The sequence below is a fragment of the Ambystoma mexicanum genome, chromosome 1p (assembly GCF_040938575.1).
Source record: "Ambystoma mexicanum isolate Mex_15411 chromosome 1p, UKY_AmexF1_1, whole genome shotgun sequence".
Classification (NCBI taxonomy): domain Eukaryota; kingdom Metazoa; phylum Chordata; class Amphibia; order Caudata; family Ambystomatidae; genus Ambystoma; species Ambystoma mexicanum.
This window is the reverse complement of record NC_090921.1, coordinates 1,375,101,201-1,375,115,116: the sequence shown is the minus strand read 5'-3', so window position 1 is coordinate 1,375,115,116 and position 13,916 is coordinate 1,375,101,201. Positions and strand designations below refer to the sequence as shown.

Here is a 13,916-nt window from a genome sequence, read left to right as displayed (position 1 = left end):
ATCTTTATTACTTTTCCTCCCTATATATAATTGATATAATTTTATGTTTCTGTAAGAAATCTTGGTTTCAGTATGCATTTAAAGTTTTTTTGGAAACTAATTGATATAATAATAATAAAAAAAAAATATTGTCTTTGCTTTTGTAACCATCCTTATCCCTTATTTGCCTATATAAATCCCCTATCATTTTCCCTATACCTTCCACCTCTTGCTCGTCAGTCCATGTTTGTATTCTTGGTATTCCCTGCAACTCCCTATGGGGCTGTTGTGAACCTCTCTCCTCTTCCCACCGTTCTCAAGCTTCAACTGGCACTATACATCTGTTAACAAGTCTATTTTGTCATCTTTTTGTTCCCTGCTCCTTCTCATTTCTTCTTTCCTTCTCTACATCTCTCTTTTCTCTTCTTCCTCTCTCCTTTTTTGCAACCTATGTTTCATTCTCTGGGCTTCTATTTCACTATGTTTCTTCTCCTCTATCCTCTTTCTTTTGTTCCTCATACCTTCTTCATTCTTCCTTTTGGTTTCCTCTCTTTTTCCTTCTCCTCTTTGTATGCTCTTTCTTCCTTTTCTTTCTCTTCTTCCCTCTAACACCATCAATGCCCTTTCAGTCTAACTTGAGCAATATCTGTCCTTCCATCCATTAATTTTGCACTTTGGTCCCTTCCTTAGCTCTGTCCTTCCCCTCTTTTTGTCTCTTGGCTTCCTCTTCTATTTCTATCTGTCTACCTCTTTGCTCATTTCGCTTCTTATGTACATCGTGTGTGGACATATATTTAAGTTATTTATTCTTACTTTCATCCATGCTATCTTTACTATTATAAGTGGGAGGTGCGTATGTTGGATTAACATACCCCACTGCTGCCTTTAACTGCTTTAGAGGGTAAGCCCCTGTTTTTCTTCCATCGTGTTATCTTTTGTAAGAGGAGCAGAGGGCGTTATGTCCTCTTCTTTGTGCTGATTGAGCATCCACTCCATCAGGCGGGTCTTCTTTCTCACTTTTATACATCTTCCATAGTTCTAAAGAATTGAACCTTTTTTATTGTGTCTTACCGTATATGTAGCATGCAAATCCGTTGTCATGTGTCGCAGGACTTTTTTTTTTATCATGAGTCTTCTTGAGGCCATGGCATAGGTGTTTATTAGTCGTGCCTTTTACCACTCAGAGTGGTATTTCGAAATTGTAGGTGTGTATCTTGGGAGTGTCCTGCATAGATAAAAGGGGAGTGTCTCCCATTTTGATAAGTCGATTTCAACTGTCAATACTTACCAGGTTCTTGAATTATACATCACACAAAAAGCGATTTGGGCATGCACCATCAATCGCCACCCTTTATCAAAAAGGGACATCATTTTAACCAATTTTAAAGTCTCTACGATATAGTTTCTCTTTATTTATTTGTTTATAATTCTATAGATTCTTGCTGGCTTCTTTTTCTAATATTACCACCTTTATTTAATTTATAGTTTTTTTCTCAACTTGTATCCTTCTGTGACTGACATCAAGCGCTTGATCTTAAAGCCTGATCATTAATGGTATTACTATCCTTTTATATTTCTTATTTTATACACAATAAAAGTTTTACACTGACATATTTAACCCCCAATAAATGTGCACTTTTCTTTTTCTGTGATCACCTTCCTTTACTTTTCTCTTAGTAAATGTAGCTCATCTCAATATTTTCCCCGTTTTGGCGTGTAACATGCATTCTTCATATTGATGCTTGCCTCTGGATTCCCTAAATGTACTGTGCTTAGAGTTCAATGCATGTTCTTCTGTTCCCTTGGAACCAGGAATCGAGGTATCTCTATCTCTTTCATTACAAATCCTGTTACTATATATTTACATTTATACTATAGCCCCTCCCCTTTGTTTGCTATTTTCAATGCTCTGCTTACATCCGTTACTCAGCACAAGTCCATTGGCATCGATTCCCCCAATTGACCATTTCGCCTTCAGTCTGCGGGACAGCTGCAGAGACCAGACAGGAATTTCTTCAAAGGGGCACCTGCCGACCGATTCTTTCCACACGTGTGTTATGTTCGTCATTCTCCGCAGGAAGCTCCGTGATCTTCTGGGTAATGGTGAATCTCATCAATTGACAGAGAGTGTAGATCTGGGCCCAGATAACTGGATGAGAACCATCCGCACCGCTACCAAAGTGTGCACTAGCACCTTTGGGCACATCTCATGCGCAGAATGGAATTACTATAATAAATGATCTTGGACCCAAATAACCAACAGGCTCAAAGAATATGGCAAAGTGCTACTTTATTGCCAGCTCAGATAAAGTAGGGAAATCTGGTGACCATACAAATTGCAGCTCACTCACTCTGTTACTTTTCCATTACACAAAAGCTTTACACTTTGATGGACATTAGCTACGATGTCATCCTTCATGGCAAATAATAAAGTTTATCGAGGGGAGGGTTTGGTTAGGGGAGCACATATACCTATAGTATGCATAAGTGTTAATAACATCATTGACTGCCCCTTGTCAGTTAGGCACGCCTCAAACTACTTCTAAATACGTATAATACAGATTATAGAGAAACAATAACAGTGGATTGGCTTCTGCAACATTGTATAGCATGCTGCTACATAGCCCCTTATGATTTGGTATACTCTCCTAACCTTGGACATTGGGTTTGTTAGCAGCACGTAAGCAAAACGAAACCCAGGTGCCGGAAACAACGTCAGACCACTGCCCACTTTGGTCAGTTAGCCTACCATCTCTCATCAGTTAGACCATGAGCCAAGGCTGCTTCTTTGTAGCTGACCTTGCTGACTGTTCTCTTCAATGGGACTTTTAACAGAGTCTAGGTACATCGCTATCTTCAGTTGAAGCTTCAATAATAGGTCTTGTTTTCTAGTCGACCACAAATTTGTCAATTTTGACCTTTTATTTACTGCTATTTGATTTAAATATGCAGAGTGTTGTTACTCCTTTTGACCTCTAGAGACTTGGGGCCTGATTCACAGAAGCGTTTTATAATGGCACAATCGCATAGGAAAATGCTCTGTGAATCAGGCCCTAAATCGCTCCATTTTACGTATGCTCTCTGCATCTTTAATTGTTCAATACTTGCCACTAGCAAATGTTTTCGTTATTGCTTAATCTAAGAGAAATGTGTCTTTGTTCATAGTTCATTGTTGACTCCCTCTGAACTTTCCAATTATTTCTTGATGTGTCATCCTCGGTCTCGGCCAAGCAGATATCCTTTGTTCCTTGCACAAAACTGTTTCTTCAGCATCTTTCAGCCTTGGTTTGTCCCCGCGGTTGTTTTGATACAAACCGACGTCCATCTTTCCATTATGGCCGCTTTCCTCACATTATAGTTTCTATTGCAGCAGGCCTCTATATATCTTATCCACCTTGCGTTTCTGTGTATATACATTTGCTACTTATCGTCTCATTCATCTTCTTCGTGTATATGATTTCTTCATTTCTGCATACATGTTTCTCTTGTTACTTCAGTTACATTATCATTCTTTACATATTTGCATATCATTTCAGTGCATCTTAGTGCCTTCTGTTCATGACATCACTTTGCTCTGGTCTTCTATGTCCAATGGTGTAGGCCGACATCCTTCCACCAAATCAGTGCAAAGGTACATTCGATATGGTAGTCTGAGTACATAACTTCTCTCATATCTTCGATCCGTTTTTGGTATGATACCTGGTGTCATGCACAGTATTCTTGCTATTCTTCCAGTATGACGGAGGTGAGGGGCGGGCACTAGAGATGATGCCACATAGGGAGACCGACATAAAGAGATTGTGTAACCTTCTTATTTGTAATCCGGTAGTGGTTGGGATAAACCCCTATAGAGACTAGGGTTTTATTTATCGCTAAAAAGGGTGTTCCTATCTTGGAATGCTGCTGATTAAAATATATTTTCGATGGGTTAAACTGTAAGGCGACAAGGGTTCTTGCACCAGATACTGGTCTCCCTCAGGTTCTTTGTTCTGGACACAATCTCAGGGATATAGCATACATCGCTCTTCTTTCTCAGATCACGGTCACATGGATAAAGCGGACAGATGCTCATTGGATCCCAAACCGTCTCAAGATGTGGGGCCTGCCACTTTTGTTCAGTTTACAGTCACAGGGATATTTATAATATATCCAGGAGGATAGTGCCTAGCTCCCTTCTTCATAGGAAAATAGTAGCCGCTAACTTTTGAGGGATGCAGTGCCTAGCTCACTTGAAAGCTGTTTTAGTATCTTCAGAAGTAGCTTGGCCAACCTGACAAGCTTGCCCATGACCTTGCGTGCTTTTCTCTCGACCAGCTTACCTCAGTGGTTCTAGTTCCAAATCCTCCAATGTGTTCCTGGAGTCTGGATCCCACTCCTGGAGAACTACTTCCCCTTCTCTCTCGTTCTAGCCTTGCATAGGCCTTTGTCTTCCATAATATACATTTGCTGTTCTTCTATTGATTCCTCTCTAGCCTTGGTTGTAAGGATCCAATGGCCCAGCTGTTCTGGGTGGGTGATTTCTGAAGTCTTGGTAATGTTCGGCAGCCATCTTGAGTCTGTGCGTAAGTCCTGCCCCTTTTTCTTGTCTAGGTGTTGTTCCTTGGCAGGTCTGCTAACGATGCTCGGTGCAACGCTGTGTAAGCTGGAGCTGCAGTATAGATCTGGTACACGATAACAGACATCTCTGCTTGTGTAGGGGCCCCTGTGGCTGTGCATTGCACTCCATATTTCTACATATTTCTCTCTACTGCAGCTTCTAATATTTTTAGCACTCTGTGATCTGTGTCTAGCTTAAACCCTCGACTGACTATTCCCCACTCATCTTTGTTTTTATTTTTCTTCTTTTCTTGAAGACCCTCTTCCTGTGCGTTAGTTGCCCTCTTTGGCAGTCCTGGTTCTCGTGCTCTAGCTGTATCCCCCCTCCTCCTCCTCCTCCTCTTCCTCATTCTCCTTCTCCTCCTCCTACTATTCCTACTGATACTCGCCCTCATCCCCAACCTCAATAGAACACAACTTACACTCTTGAACAATAGATGTCATTTGGAGGTAGCATGGGGTAGCTATGCCTGGTAGAGCAGCTGCTACCCCTGGTTAATGGGGCACTCCCTCATTCACCGTAGTGCTCTAGTGGTCTGTATTGGACTAACTGAAAATATAATGCATAATTGGTACATTCCATTAGCTTTCAAAGTCCCATGGACCCCTTCAACAGATAATGTTCACTGATGAAAATGAGCAGCAAAAGAGCACACGACTGGATGTTGCATGAACATAGAATAAGCACGGCAAAATCTTCACTTTGAGCTTAATTGGCTGCAGGAGGAGTTTGTGTTGAATGCAGTCAACGGCCACCTACCTTATCAACCAAGCATGATATTATGGTTTAGAACAAACACATAACTGTGGACATTGAAAAGCAATTTGAAATTCTATCACTGCTGGGAAATTATATTTAGGCAAGCGCAAGTTATTTGGATAATAGAGTTGCACATAGTGTGTTTGCTAAATTAAGCGCAAGTAGCCTTAAATGGGACCCAGTAAGGTAGAACATGCATTGGCAATGGCAACAGTTTGGGCTTTTGTGTCGGAAAGGCACTTGCCAGGCACAGCCCTAGTGGTGTTAAATGGCCAGAGATGGTAGCCAGTGCAAAATGGTGTGAGTATCTCTGCATCTAATAGCAGTGCTTGGTAAATGCCTAATACATATACACAAGCCAGAAATGTTGGCATTGCAAATGCTTGTTTTGAACAGAACTTCAGTGAAGGACATGCACAGTGCTTATAAGACCTGGTAAAACCTTTGTATTACACCAGTAGTGGGCTTACAACTCCAGATAAGTCATTAACTCTCAGAAGGCTACTTTGTAAAAACACTGGCAGGCACATCAAGCACAAAGTTTGATGTTAAAGCTTGATTAAAGCTAGCTTAAAGAGTTCCCATAAGGGTGTGTTTTAGGCAAAGAGAGGTAGAAACTGGGTGGCAATGGCCATAGGGATTAGCATGATTGAATATTGATTAACTGGGTACCAACTACATCTCATAATATCATAATACAGTGCTTAGAATTGGCAGTAATTTCTAATGCAGCACTATATGAAACGTTGCGATATATTTTGCCAGATCGGTCTGTGACATAGATTACCCTTTTGACAACAGACTCGGCTGAGAAACCTCCTCAGGCCCTAGCACTTTCTCTTCATGTAAGAGGGATTTGTTATGCAGATTAGGCTGTATGTGTGCACACCTGGCATATGTTGTGTGTGCCTGGGTATGGGAGGCTGTAGCTTCATATGAATATATAACTGCCGTGTGAGTCTATTACTGGCACAAGATGGCAGTGTCTACCATATAAGATTGTACAGGCATATGGAGGCAGTGCCCCCCCCACACTCCTCATGTATGATGGTACTGGTGGGTATGTTGTTGGCATAACATGACTGCACCTATGGTATGTAAGGACAGTCCCCATTTAATTTATAGCTGCAAACCAAAACATTGTTTAATTTAGAAACTATTTGTTATTGTATTAACACACACTGAATGTAATTCTTTTACATTATTGTTATTTACTATAGTGTCCTAAAGGTCAACGGGCATGTGACATCACTGTCTGTGAAGGAATGGAGGTCGCAGCTCAAGTGTTGTCATTGCTGATTTCCCTGGCATTTTAAGGAAATGACGTCCGCTGCCCTAAAATCCCCAATCAGAAAGCTCTTACCTCTTTTTATAGTGATGTTCAAGCATTAATTGTCCATCGAGTTCTCGTTTTTGTGTGTCTGTTTTCCTATAAGTATATTGGTTTGTGATAGGTTTTCCTTTGAGGCTTACCTCCTCCTAATAGGCCTACTATTTGTTTCCACATAATATCATGTGTTGCGTATCTTCTCTTTTGAAAATCTTCATGTGCCCTGGCCGCAGCAGTCCAGAATTGCAAAGGGCAAATCCGTCCATTTGGATTAGGCTGCAATATCATGACTACCTGCTGATCCCTTATTTTGGCTTCCCTGCTCATAGTGAGTTGATTGCTCTGCTTTCAGTGTCCTCTTGTTGAGTGCAGCACTGTTTTCATTTGGCTCTGGTTCGTGCTCCAGGCCCGACGTGCGCAGGTTTTCCAAGTGCCACTTTGCACATGGAACTGCAAAGGGGACATAAAATATCCATAAATTCGCCAACTTGAGTTTAATATATGATAATCCTTTCATGGGGCTGATTTTTGTCTTGGTTTCTTTCCATGTGAATTAGTGCTGACTGGACATAATTTTTCCTCCATTTTAAGCGGCATATTTACCCCTCAAAGAGAATAGGTGCTGCTCCGTAACCTAGGCATCTACTGTAATGTTGGATCGTTTGAAAATGGACTTTGGAAGATCCTCCCTATAATGTTTCCCGGGGTCTCATCACTTTGAGTGGCTTCCTTTGGTCCCCATAGCTCCCCAGTCTCCCCAAGTGGGCAAAGAACTGGTGACATAACACATAGTCCATTGGATGGCCTGGAACCAATCGGAATTTGAAAGGTTCAGCCGTCTTCAAAAGAGACATTGGGACATTTGGGAGACATTGAGACATGAGAAGGGTTTACAAGTGCATGTGCTTCCTGTATCATCACTTCTGCTGATCAGTAGTCTGTTTTGGAGCAAATTCATAGTGTTTGTATTCCATTGTATTCCCCTTTGGGCCTGGAGAATGTCCCACTCCTCGTCCATGTCCACCATAACTGACCATTCTGTAAACTGAGCTGTTTTCCCAAGGTTATCTGGGTTTAACCTGTTCTCTCCAACATAAATATCTAACTGTTGCCCAGGGAAGTGGTTGGAAAAAGGTGGGAATTATATATGAATTTTCTTCCTTGAGCCAAGCTACCTCATATGCAGTCCTTTTTCTCCACTATGTTCCAGGAACACCATAGAGATGCTGGCAAGGCGTAACCACCTGAAAAACGTATAATAAACCTGGACGCTGTAACTAGCCTGCAAGCCTTTATTTGGCATATAAGGTGCCCCTGAACAGGATGGCCATACTTGGCACATAATGCTTGCCCTGGCATTAGCTGAATGGTGCATTTGGCAGCACCATGGTATATTGGGACTCCCCCATCAAATGATGGCAGTACATTCACAACTCAAGGCTGCACATATGCATATGAGGCTGTCTCTGAGATTTTGATGGTTATAGCTGAGCATATATGGCTAAAGGTTGCATTAAATAAAGGCAGACCTATTGAATTTGCCAGGGCTTGTTTTAGAAGAATTCAAGAACGGCTTTGTTGACACTCATAAAGAGCCCTTGGGCGCAAAACAATTATTGTTCTCTACCTTGCCCACCTGAACAAAATTGTAGGAGCACAAGATTTACACGCTGCTGCAGGTCCCTGATTATAGAGAAGCCCTCCCCTCTCCCATCAAATCCTACATGTTGAAATAAAGAATTGGGAACACTATCATCAGCGCAAGGGAATCTGCCTTTGATGTTATAATCATGAATGAAACCTACTGAATTATTCCTAGTATCTAAGACCCATCGATACAAATGTTATTACCAATCTGTATGAAGCATATATCTATTGGCTATGAATGATGTATGTTGGCTGAAGTTCAGCAGTTGCTGTACAAATCAAAAACAAAATACATAAATACACATAGCACTCACCCCAAAAATGTATTGCAATTTTTTATCAGTCATATTAAAGCATGTGTTGGGAAACATTCATTCTGAGAATGAGAACTTTGGTTTACTCCCTACTATAAATAATTAATCTCCTTGTTTTGTTCCCAAATACCCAAGATCGTACAGAACAATACCAAACTTTTGGGTCTCTGGTCTAGGTTGAGCAACTGTCCAGAAAGTTGGTACATTGATCCACTAGGTTACTCAGTTACTGTACTTGCTTTCCCATAGTTGCAAAGTGCCCACCTAACCACTTTATAGAGCTTTGAGACAATACACAATAAAACAAGTAACCAGCTTAAAAAATATAGTGTCTAAGAAAATCTCTTCATTTTGGAGTTGCAACACAATGCCATCTGCAAGGGTGTGCTATCCTAAACTTTATTGATTTTCGCCATGCAATATGATGCTGGTTTTCTCACTTAGAAAGGGAGCTTTTCTAAACAGGCCTAATTTTCCAGCTCTCCAGGATATAAAAGTATAGTGCACATGTGTGCTTTTGCTGGACCCCTTTTGCTGGACCCGATCTGCTGACACACCAGCTGTTGCAAAGTGTTTTGGCAACATGCCAGTTACAGAGTAGCATGTCCATTCCTGAAACAGCCTGCAGCAATCCAATTCATTCTAACAGCCATGAGTTGCCTTTACTGGTGGTCTCCATGGTTCTAGATATATAATTGTGAATCTCTGTGTCCTAGTGGCAAAACTTTGGTTAAAATTAAATAGAACATTGTATCTAGTTTGATATAGTGGCCTATCAAGAGATCTATATGTTGGGTACCCTGAGTACCTGGTCTTCTGCTGGGAAGGCTTGATCCATTCCTAGGAGCATATGCCATGCTCTCATGGAGGGTAGGGCGGGATTTGTGTACTTCAAAGTGGATCATTGCAACACAATGCGGAAGTCACATAAGGGAGATCATTAATGGTGTCTTTGTGATCTCAGCCAGTCTAGAGGTGGGGCAGATTGTATAGTGTTCCAGAAGAGAGCATTTGTACCCAGAAGAATGGTCCTTGCATCTTTTTTTTTTTTTTACGAATCATGGTCCTTGCATCTTGAAAATGCTAGACTACACTTCCTTCCTGTGACACTGCAGACAAGACACTGGGAGATGACATCAGAAGGCTAAACCCTTGTTACAGCAGCACCGCATGGCCCATTACAGAAGACTTAGATTGGATCAATCCAGGTTTGCAAAATTGCTATAGATGGGGGCGAGCCCTCCCCCTCCCCAACCTAATTGAATCCTCTTCATCAAATAATCTTCTTGAGATTTCCAACAAGATTTCCTTGCAAACTTGTTGGAGTAAAGACTAACTATTAGGGTGAAGATTAGGATTTCCAAGGAGGGTGTAGGCCTTCCTCAACATTGCCTCACCCTCCAACCACTTTAATGGAACATTTGAAGGGACCTGCTGTTGGAAAGCCTGATTGTTGACTACTGCTGTAACACTGGTACCCGGGCCCCTGTTGACCAATGTGGCAAATCTGCAAGTCTCCCTGCTAACCTTTCAGGCAGGGAAGGGCAGAAGATGGACTGCACTTCCCTGAGAGACCTGGAAAGGTATCGAAACACCACAGGACCAAAAGAAGCTGACTCTGGCTCTCCCTGGATCACTGAATGGCTACAGGCCAGTTTGATCTCCTTTGAGAACCTTCATGCCACATCAAGGACCCCCTGGAGATGCTTTTGACACTGTACACTTGAAACCACTTTGGGCACATCCGAGCCTGCCGATTATACCTCCCCTGCCTCTTTCCTAGTTTCCTTAATCTTCAAGCCGTTGCCAAACCGCAACACTGTGTTTAACCCAGTTGAGCCAGCGCGTAGCTGAAGTTGAAGTGCTGCACTGAGTCACTGTCAAGACTTCAAACTGCACATCGCTGCTTGTCTCAAGCTTCTTCGAACCTCAAGCTGTTGCAACTTGTTGAATTGCACAGTGTTGCTGAATCCCGTCGAACCAGCTTGACTCCTGAATCGACGCATTGGAAAGCACCACGAAACCCGACTCGACGCTGACAAGCTCCTGGACAGGCATTAAGGTACCTATAATGGTTATAATCCATAGCCCTGTTTAACAGGCCCTATTGACATTTAAGATCCCACTCTTTATATTGGCATTCTTGCATTTGCTACAAATACTATTAGTCTGCACCCCCTTGTTCTCCCCTACGCAGAGAGCCCTTTATATAAAAAGTTTGCATTACCTGTGAATTCTCTTACATGGATGGGATGGTAGTGTTTTGAAAATTGTATTTATGTAGTGTAATCAAAATCTTATTTTTGTATGACCTTGATTGGATGTTATTTTAATGTTGGTATCGCAGTAACAATGTTGTTTTGTATTCTTCAATGCTGTCTCAGACCCCTCTTGAAGAGTATACCCATAGTGGTTCTAACTGGTTACTATTGTAAAATAACTTGCATACACTTTTGTTTTTTTTAAATAACATGCACATTTTTTTACTAACATTATTTTCTGTCCTACCAACCTTGCCAAAAGTAGCCTACAGTGGCAATCACAGCATACATCACTATTCAAACAGGTGCCGAAAATATAACGCCCTAAAACAGAAGGAAAATAAAACCCTGCACAAACATTTTATTACTTATCTTATTAACTTTAGTACAGCCCAAATACCTCAATATATAATGCCCCTTTTTTTTGCTATATTTAAACTGTGCCACATACAACATTCAGTCATTTAATGACAGGAAGAAAAAAACATAAATCTAACAAGCACTTTCAAAATGGACCCATTACCTTTTATTAACAAAACATAGACACCTCATTGTCATTTTGTACCTACACTAAAGCTGAAACTGTTTGCTTTGCCAGTGGCTGTTTTCGATTGCACTGCACCCATCAATTTCTCTTATATGTTTAAGACTGTTATGTGGCATAATAAAGAAAGCTCGTTGTTCCTCTTGTACTGCTCGTCTTGCAGCAAATCAATTTAATGTGCCAGGTAGTGAGCAAAGCCTTTGAAGCTGTCAAAATGTAATGCACTGTAGAGGCTACAACAGCACTTTCCATCTGAGTTGCAGAAAATGAAGCCCGCAAAGACCCACTCGCTCAGACTATCTGGCAATGTCTAGAATGTGGAAACGCCTGATGGAAGCTCATTTTCACACTTTAAATGCCATACCAATATTTGATCTCCTTTTTTGGTGGTAAAGCACCACATATAAGACAAAACTAAAGATATATTGATGGGGCTGTTTCTGCATAAAACAGCCTTCTAGCAATGCTAGAGGAAAAACTGTAAATTAAAAAAAAATGAAAAACGATGTAGGGAAATAGTAGCATTGAGGAAATAATAGATAGCAAAACTGGGTTGGATCTTTAGTTTCTGCCTGCTCTGGACACATTTTGTTACAGGGTCATTTTGTTTTTGCAACTTAATTCAATTTTCTGAACTGTAGCAGTGACCTTGTTTTTTTAAACGTGCGCAAGTAAATGTAATAACTTTTGTTCTTTTAGGATTGGTACAGCAGCTCTGGCTGTGCAGGTGGTGGGGAGTAACTGGCCCAAGCCCCACTACACTTTGCTTGTGACTGGTCTGTGTCGATTCCAAATCGTCCACCTGCTGAAGGAGCGCCCATATCCTGTGGCGGAGGTGGAACAGTTGGACCGCCTTGAACAATTCACAGACAAAACTAACTTAAAGGAGGAGTTGGGGGAGCTGTCGGAGCAGTTCTATAAATATGCTGTGCAGGTTAGTGACTTTCTTTTTTTCCCCTCCTTTTCTCATTACTTTATGCAAAGCTGTGTGAACTCAGTAAGGGTTGCATGTCGGTCCATTCAACATTCATGCAACCATAGATAGGTATTGGTTAAAGCCAATCATACATTTAAATCAATGAACTTCAGAAAATCTGTCAGACATGTATCCCTCTAATATATCCTACCCCCGTCCTCCCCAGGATTATGTAGATCAAATTCATCCTATGGACTTTATTCCTGGCAGGATTAACATCTTGTGTAACAGCCACTTACTTATTTGAGTTGATCCGGGACGAGAAGGGGGTGGGGGCATATAATTGCCACTGAGAGAATTTTAACCACATAGCTTGCAACATAGCTCAGCAAATTAAGCTCTTGCCTGCAGATTTTTCTATGTATATTGCATTCAGATGTGAATCACGGCTCTGTTGAATTAGCCTTTCATCATTTCAAGTTAGATATATTACGTTAACTACACTAGGTAGTAAACCTTATTACAGTACTTAAACTGGGTGCAAATTGCCATGAAGAGCCACATGGAAAAAATGTTCGTCATTGTATGCATGCTTAAAATTCAAGGGCATTGCAGAGCTGGTCGGGGTTGATCTTCACGCCATTGAGGATGCACCAAAATTCAGTTATTATATTACGCCCAATCTTGTTCACTTTTCATTTGTTTACTTACTATTGGGATTGTTGGTGTATTCTCCTACACCAGCTTGAGAGCCAAAGTGAGAGGAAAGGCCAAAATGAGTACTGCAATAATATTATTAATTAATTGAAAAAAGGAACAGGTCCTCATCTGGTTGCTCTGCATCTTTTCTATCATTCACACTTATTTGTTCATGAGAAGTGCTTTTTGGGTTGCGTATAGTGTGTCTTCACCCTGATCCATGTAATCCTCTGCAGAGTCACCTGTAAGAAGCTAGATTTAATGTTGTAGCTTATGAGCATACTAACTGGATATAGACTAAGCCAAAAAGAGCAAGTCCATGAACTCCAGAGAATAACATTGTCTACAAGAGGTAAGATTATAATGGAGATAAAGACAAGGCATTTAAGATCAATGTGGTTATGGGGGATGAGATAAAACATTTAAGGGATGCAACCCCAATGCCATCATTTGATTTGCTCCTTTAGCCAATACTATGGCTGCTCCCAAGTTAGAGGATCTTAATGTACAATTTTCCAAAATACTTTATTTTTTACTGCTGCTCTTGCTGATTGACATTCGTTCACTCAGTTTTTGGGTATTTTCTCTTACCTTCTGTCTCTTTCCTTCTTTGTTTCTTGCTGTATTTCCTTCTTCATTTAAGCATGTTTCAACTCTTCCTATTCTCAAAACAATACCACTTCCCCAAATCTTCTCTAGAATTCCCGACATATCTTCTTTCCAAACTCCTGAAACGTGTAACTTCTACTCGACTCTTTGCTAACTTAATGTTCATTTTTTCACCTACTCTAAAGTCTTGTTTTTTATTGGCTTATTTCACTGAAGTATCTCTAACACTCAATAATTTTCTTGCATCTGCTTGTCACTGTA

The 13,916-nt window shown here is 41.0% G+C and overlaps 1 protein-coding gene across 1 annotated transcript in view; it reads left to right on the top strand.

Annotated features, from left to right (window-relative positions):
* The window catches only part of LONP2 (lon peptidase 2, peroxisomal), a 1,695,025-nt gene that overhangs the window by 90,684 nt on the left and 1,590,425 nt on the right, over positions 1-13,916 (top strand). Inside the window, exon 2 of the mRNA XM_069607050.1 lies at positions 12,131-12,365. Coding sequence (XP_069463151.1) covers positions 12,131-12,365 — 235 coding nt within the window. The remainder of the gene's footprint in view (positions 1-12,130; positions 12,366-13,916) is intronic.